This window comes from Cynoglossus semilaevis, chromosome Z, assembly GCF_000523025.1.
Source record: "Cynoglossus semilaevis isolate Cse_v1.0 chromosome Z, Cse_v1.0, whole genome shotgun sequence".
Taxonomy (NCBI): domain Eukaryota; kingdom Metazoa; phylum Chordata; class Actinopteri; order Pleuronectiformes; family Cynoglossidae; genus Cynoglossus; species Cynoglossus semilaevis.
Genome location: NC_024328.1, coordinates 11,071,626 through 11,079,114, shown reverse-complemented (window position 1 = coordinate 11,079,114; position 7,489 = coordinate 11,071,626). Strand labels below are relative to the sequence as shown.

The following is a 7,489-nucleotide window of genomic DNA, read 5'->3' as shown; positions in this document are numbered from 1 at the left end:
AAAAAAAAAGTTAAAACTGGACAACTGGATGTTGCATTCTGTCTGCTGAGGGTCATCTGTACATCAGTTGAATCACAAACTTTGAGCGTCCATTACTTACAATAGATGAAGCTCCAAAATTAGCAGCTGGATGATAAAGCCTATGAAGGACTGTATCAGACAAACTGTATAATCCAACAATAAAATGGAAATCAAATCAGCTTATTTCTTTTTTCTGTGTTTTCAAAAATGACTTTGCTTTTGTTTTTTCTGTCTTTTTAATGTCAACAAATACATCATTAAATGTAAACTTTCATAAATAAAACCTTTTTAATCTCTTTACATTTACAACAGATGTTGAAAAGCAACAAGTGATCACAGTGACATCGCAGTTACATGCAGAGATTGTACATAAGTAATGGACGTAGCCATCCAGTTCCAAAATTCAACAACTGGCGTAGTCATTTTGATTCCATTACAGAACCTGCTTCTGTTTGTTTGCTGATAAAATTGAATTTGATGTGGTTTCTATAGGATGAAGATCTTTCTTTTTTGAAAAATACTTTCTTTCAACAGTGATCCTACATCAAGGTAAAAAGATAAGACGGCACAGGGGACACAAGTGTGTAATTTACAGCAGGAAATTGTGGAAAGGATCCTAGCTGCTGGAAATGTCTGGGGAAAAAAAAGGATCTCTCTCTTGTTTTGCAACTGAATGGCTAAATTGATTTCCTATTCTGGATGCGATAACTCCTATGTGAAAATTAAGACCCAGCTGCTGAAATCAAAACTTTTACAAAGATCCACGTGAGCTGAGTTACCTGTTAAATACAGGATCGGGGATGCGTATCAACGCCTGACCCTTTGACGAGTTAACAAACAGTCGTGTAAAACGTGCACCTCGGCACATGTTTACACCCACACAGGTACAGGGATTTAAGTGGCACACTCACACAAAAACACACACACACCCATGCTGATGCTACTGAGCAGGTGTCAGGTCACAGTGAAAGTGCGGCATTAAACAAAAGAGAGCGACTGTAGTGTACGTAGGCGAGAGTTTATGTAAGGCAAGAGGAGGCAGAGATGTCGTGACGCTGACAAAATGACAATTTCTAAAGGTCAATAGTTGATTGCTGAGCAAACTTGACAGTTTGTTATACACATGATATGGTATAACACAGTGTGCTGAATGGGGTTGAGGGGGTGCCTTCCTTAAGTACAGATTCTACTGTCCTGGCTGTAAATATGACAGTTCAGTGTCAGTCAGTTAGCCTAGCTTAGCCTGCAGACTGAAAACAGGAGCTATAGTAAAAGTAACAAATGTTGTTTAGCCGCAAATGTAATATTTTATTGTTACACAGCATATGTTTCCGAGCTGGGACTTTAACCCTTAATATTGATAAATAAATTACAGACATTGCGTAGTTGTCATCACCAAATTTCACCCGTGTTCAAACTAAAATAAAAAGTAAAATACTTCTTATCACCTCAGCGATTAACTGTTAGCCTCTGATAAGCAGTCAATAAAAACATGCTGCTATGAGCACGAGTACAAAATTTACACTACGCATTTTTACATAAATATTAATTTCATTACAGTGGTAAAGACACCAGGGCCAACAGTAGCTACAACCGTCCTGGTAAAGATACTGTAGCTAATGTTAGCTACAACCGCCCTGGAACAGACACCAGAGCTAATATTAGTTAACGTTAGAGCTGATGTTAGCTATTATCAGAGGTAATGTCAACCTCAACAGACATGGTCCAGAAACCAGAGATAATGTTAGCTAATGTTAGAAAGAATGTTGAAATAATAGCCGATACATTTTATAACATGATTTAATTATTAAATCAACGTATCTGACAGAGACCAAATATACTGGATTAAAATGCGTTTCTAATTGAGTCAAATATTACTGTATTGATTAACATAAATGAGTTTATTTGGGATTAATTTCAATGCTTCTAATTAAAGGATTTAAAACAAATCCACTCCCACCACACAGTTTTATTTAATTAATGCAACACTGCAAATTCCACCCTGCATCGTTAGTGTGTTGGTCCCAGACATGACAACAGATTTTTGTCCAGTCTTGTGGCCAAAGACCCATATATGCAAGAGAGTACTTATACATACTGGTACTGTTCTGCTCCCAGCCATGAAAAGCATGTGCAGAATACCTGCTCTTTTTGTATAAACTTTGGTTTCATTCAGTGTTTGGTCTTTGGTCAGCGAACAGTCCTGTTCACTGTACAGACTAGAAGACCACATGGGCATTGACGGTGCGGCAATAACGTGTTATTTACCTTTAAGAATCTGGAGGTGAGTTTCGAGATGTAGATGAGACGCATGGGATTATAATTTTGAGAAACAATGAACAGGAACCATGGAGGAACCTGGCACAAAGCCGACAGTGCATAACCTGTATGTGATAGCAGTACTCTCAAATGAACCCTTGGTGGACTTGACTTGTGAAGAGTGTGAAAAAATAAAAAGTCACCATCAATAAAACCCAGCACTAAAAATGTTGATACACTTTTAAAAATGCAATAAGAGTCATTGTTGTAAATGTGTCTATAGTCTCGAATAGTTTATTACTGGACAAAATGACAAAGAAATCAACGTTTTACCTCAGCAACATATTTCTATTAGCTAAATATAGCTTCTTTTAAAGTGATACCTGCCCTAGCCTCAATACCAAGAGTTGGGTCAGAGGGTATTTGGATATGATGGTCCAAACAGTCCTCTATATTTTGTAGATTTCGTCGACATTATAATATATCACAAAGTCTTTTTTTCCCATTTTTTTCCAAAGTCAAAATAAAAAGCTAGAACTTAATTCACTAGGAAAACATTCTTGTTGTTTCAGTACTTATTGGCTTATGTAGATGGGCTTCCGCCTGGAGAGAAAAAACGTATTGACTTATTGGCTCATCTTTGCATGAAACAGTCTGAAAAACCAGATGAGATGAACCACAGATTATGTTAATGACACCGAATCAGTATATATGTGTATATATCAGTATATATGCATATGCTAGTTTTTCGCCTTTTATCTACTCTCTGTGGCTCAAAGTTCAAGCACATTAAAGACACGTTGTAAGATGATGGTTCTGAGTTCTTCGTCATTTTCTGCCAAGTCAGTGCTCTAACTTTAACTTCACAAAAAGAATGTAATCACCCAGTGCCTAGCTTTGCTTGAAAACCTTTGGTGGGGGCGTCTTTAATACCAAAAAGTGTTTCTGTATGTTGATGATGTTTGAATTTATATCATCAAACTACAAACTCTTGTTTTGATTTGATTTTCTTTTAGCAAGTGTAGCATCATTTCAAGTAACTGGGCTCATTGTTGCGTCAAAACACCGACAATTTAGGGCATTGTTTCCCAAAGACTGGGTCATGACCCTAGGGTGGGTCGCAAGATATTTTTTTGGGTCCTCTCGCATTATGTCTCCCAGGAGTTTATGAATAATGTGTATTGACTTGGGTCAAGTTTGGGAAACACTAGTTTAGGGTGTTATTATATTGTCTTATTCTTTATCCTTTATATGTTCCACCTTTTATGAATCTACAGCCTTCAATAAAAAAGGAGAAAAAAAAGCACAACAGCCCAAATACACGTAACCAGGTAGGATTCTTTTCAGAAATATGAAGTCAACTGAACTCACAATAAACATCTGAATATTCCTTTGCAATAATATAAAACACAATAAAATCCTTTTTTTTTTTACGGTAACAATAACACATAGCATGATATATTTGTTAAGTATATTCTTGGTCTTGGTCATGCATCCACAATGAGGCAGGCCATTAATACTAGGTTTACACGTTATAATAGAAATGATTAATTTTTTATAATTTTTGGTGCTATGAACAAGCAAAACCGATTCTTAAAGAACAGAACATTTTCATGTATATATATTTGTTGCTACAGACAAAATTGCAGAGCCAACAGAAATCTTGTTATAGATATAGAAAAAAAAGAAAACACATTTCCCAGTACAAAAATTGGCACAGTATTCTTTAACCAGTGCTGACGAAGCCTCCAGACAGGCTGTTGACGGAAAGCCTCCAGTCAATTGACTCACATGCAGAAAACCCTGAGAAGTTAAACATAGAAACAAATGTTCAGACAAACAGAGCAAAACAAAGACAGAGAAAAAGGAGTTTCTTTCAGTCGAAAGGCTGTGACGCCTGATGGGAAATTCAATGGACAATCCACACAGAAACCTTTGCCTGCGATGCATCATGTTGCTACCTAACCAGGCAGAATGGTTTTGTAGGGCTGCTGTTTATGCCAGAGAAGTGTATTTAATCTAAAGTGTGCATAAATAATAGAGAAATGTAACAGTCCCGCTCGCTTCACCATGATTTAGTTTCCACAGGTTTCTATGCTTACACACAGATTTTTATCGGAAACTACGGGCGAAATCTCACTGGCATCAACAATAACTACAGTCTGCAAATTGGAATTGGATCAAAGCCCCTGTAATTCACGATAGAAATTTTCTCATTTAAAAAAAATGTAAAATTGAAGAAGTTGAAAAGTGAAGAATGTTGTTAGAATTGTAAAAAACAAACAAACAAACAAACAAAACAAAAAAAACGCCATTTAACCTCACACAGTGAGGGGCGCTATATTCACATGAATGGACATGACAACATTGGGGCAACTAAGAGAAAAACACACTCGTATAATGTCGACGTTTATGAACTCCACAGTCCGGCACTATCCACTGACCATTAACGAAATTCCCAAAAATTGAACATTGGAAGAAAATACTTATTAATCCACACACAGGAATTTCACCCTTGCATGACATGCCATAAAAATATATATTTTTAATATATATTAGACATTTTAAGAATGACTAAAGTGAACTGTTCAGACAAGAACACATTAGCCTGAATAAGCTAGTAAATATATTCTTTTTTTTTTTTTAAGTTTTTTAAAATGATTTCGCTAGGGGGCGCCAGAGAATTTCAGGAGAGTTTGTCACAGCATGTAAAACCAACTAAGGTGTTTGAGTAAATGAGTGAATGGATTTGCTACATGTACAATAAGAAAGAATGAATGATTCTATTATACAAATATTATACAAATATTTTTGAAAGTTTGGAATTTCAAGGACAAGCTTTAGATATGAATTAAAAGTCATCCGTTTCGTGGAACAATAACATTTTCAAATGGCCTTCCACCCAGAAGAAACAGATGCAGCATAGCGCAGCAATGCTAATGGATTAGAAACTATTCCAGCACACGCCCTCACCTCAACACCAAAACCACCAAAAATCTCATGTATGAGACACAGAACAATAACAACACAAAGACAAATATATACAATATATGATCAAATTGTTTGTTAACCAGTAACCACCTCGAAATGTCCCAAAACTAGGTTAGCGTTGTAGCCAAAGCAGACACAGAAGCACTTCTGTAAACAGATGTAGTACTACTGTATGTTAAACTTGTAAACCATAACCAAAAGATAAACAGTTAAAGAGTCCAGTAAAACACTTATATATAATAAAGAAAACAGACAGAAATATCTTGTAAGAACTTTATATATTTACCTTGTTTAATGAGCCACAGGAGGTTGTGGGCTAACTGGACAAACAAAAGGTTGTTTGTGTTTATACATGGCTGTAGTTAAACTGTTTTGTACACCTCTGGACAAACTTCAGCCGGTAAAGATGGTGGTGTATTAAGTTATTATTATTATGAACCGGTGTGTACAATTGTTTCTAAAGCAAATGTTGCATTTCTGGGTTTAGGTTTCGTTAAAAGTCCAAACCCAGGCTACAATAATTCAAAGACAAAACACTTACTCGTCCGAGTCCTTTTTGTTTTCCTCAATGTAGGCAATGGATTCTGAACGCAACCTATTTGTGACCTCGTACGTGCGCAGCGTGACGCCGAAGATGTCCTCGTGGTATCGATTTTCATCCTGAGGAAAGAGAAAAAAATATTTGGTGCTCAAATTACAGACAAGATAAATATTGCAAATATGTATTCTGTATAGGTACTGGAATATATATATATATATATATATATATATATATCCTCTATAATACAGCTAGATGACTAATCCAGACTTTTGTCCCTGTGGTTTCTTTGCAAAAATCATGTTGACTGTATTTTAAAAACTACTCGATGATGTCAGAGCACATTCTCAGCCCAGTCTACCCTTGTACTCCCACAAGGCTCCCATCACTCCTGTCCAGTCTCTCCATAGTTAATCTCTTACACGTAGCTTGCTGATGAAAAATCCTGCGTCTTCCAGAGTCATGTTGCCCTGCTGCTTGACAATTTGCTGCACGGTCTTGAGGACGTCTCCTGCCATCGTAACATCCCCGCACACGTAGATGTGTCCTCCCTCCTCCCGCAGATACTGGTACACTATCTCTGACAGCTGCTCACGCAGCACATCCTGTACATATTTCTGACAAGCAACAAGACAAAGAATGATGACTTGTCAAATATAAAGTCAGGAATAGTAGAAAAGGGGGGCGGGGGGGATTACATTTTTGGCAGTCACCCAGGTACCACCACTGCTTATACTTGATTTCAAAGCAAAAGAAAAACATATATGTATGTTTTTATATATATATGTATATATATATATATATGCAATGTATATATGTGTATATGTAGTATATATACATGTATACATATATGCGGACATATATGTATATATACTACATATATGTAATATATAAACATATATACATATATTCCCACCTATGTGTGTGAGAATATATATTTGAATATATATATATATATATATACAGTTTCTAAAAATAATCAAATTGGGATTAACAATTTTTCCTATATTTATGAATTCAACATTTGTATTAGTCACAAATAAAAAGAATACTTTTTAAAAATTGCAATTAATCACAAAAAGGCAAAACTTAATTATCTGGTGATGCCACAGACATCAACCTGCCTCCCCCACCCCCCCAACCCCACCCCATACCCATTACTGCGAAGTATTGCACTTGCATAATCACAGCAAAAAATATATAACAAAAGAACAGGAAACAAAGGTTAAAGAAGAAAATATCAAACAGATACATGTGTCATAAAGTGCAACACTGAATCCTGCAGCTGTTTTTGTTCAGTCCATTCTATGATTCCATTTCATACCCACGCAGTGGTTTTAATGACAGTTTTGACAAACTGAGTCATCATCCCCAGAGCTGGACACTTCGGGGCTCTTACCTTTGGTTTGCCAGGTTCTCTGGAATATGCTGTATAGAGCTCCTTGAACACTCCTTTGTTTTTGGCCTGAATGGTCTCCTGCTGGTATATGTGGTCCATTTCCGACTGCCGACAACCAAACACCAGTACCATTGGGCAGGACTCAACCTCTTTAAAATGACAAAAATATTGCAGTTCTTAACATGGAAATATGTTGGCAGTTTGATTGAAGTAGTATTAAACTATTAACATCCTACTCTCTTACATGGAATGTACATGACACACATACATATACATATATA

At 36.3% G+C, this 7,489-nt stretch overlaps 1 protein-coding gene across 2 annotated transcripts in view; it reads right to left on the bottom strand.

Annotated features, from left to right (window-relative positions):
- Positions 1-1,305: 1,305 nt before the first annotated feature.
- The window catches only part of nos1 (nitric oxide synthase 1 (neuronal)), a 35,160-nt gene continuing 28,976 nt past the window's right edge, over positions 1,306-7,489 (bottom strand). The window contains exons 25-28 of one of the 2 annotated variants that reach the window (XM_025053280.1): positions 7,209-7,357; positions 6,232-6,426; positions 5,813-5,931; positions 1,306-4,083 (exon numbers count right to left, since the gene is read on the bottom strand). In XM_025053280.1, coding sequence (XP_024909048.1) covers positions 4,068-4,083; positions 5,813-5,931; positions 6,232-6,426; positions 7,209-7,357 — 479 coding nt within the window. In that variant the 3' untranslated portion in view covers positions 1,306-4,067. Of the gene's footprint in view, positions 4,084-5,808; positions 5,932-6,231; positions 6,427-7,208; positions 7,358-7,489 lie in introns of those variants that run through there. The other variant, XM_025053279.1, reaches the window with a different exon arrangement.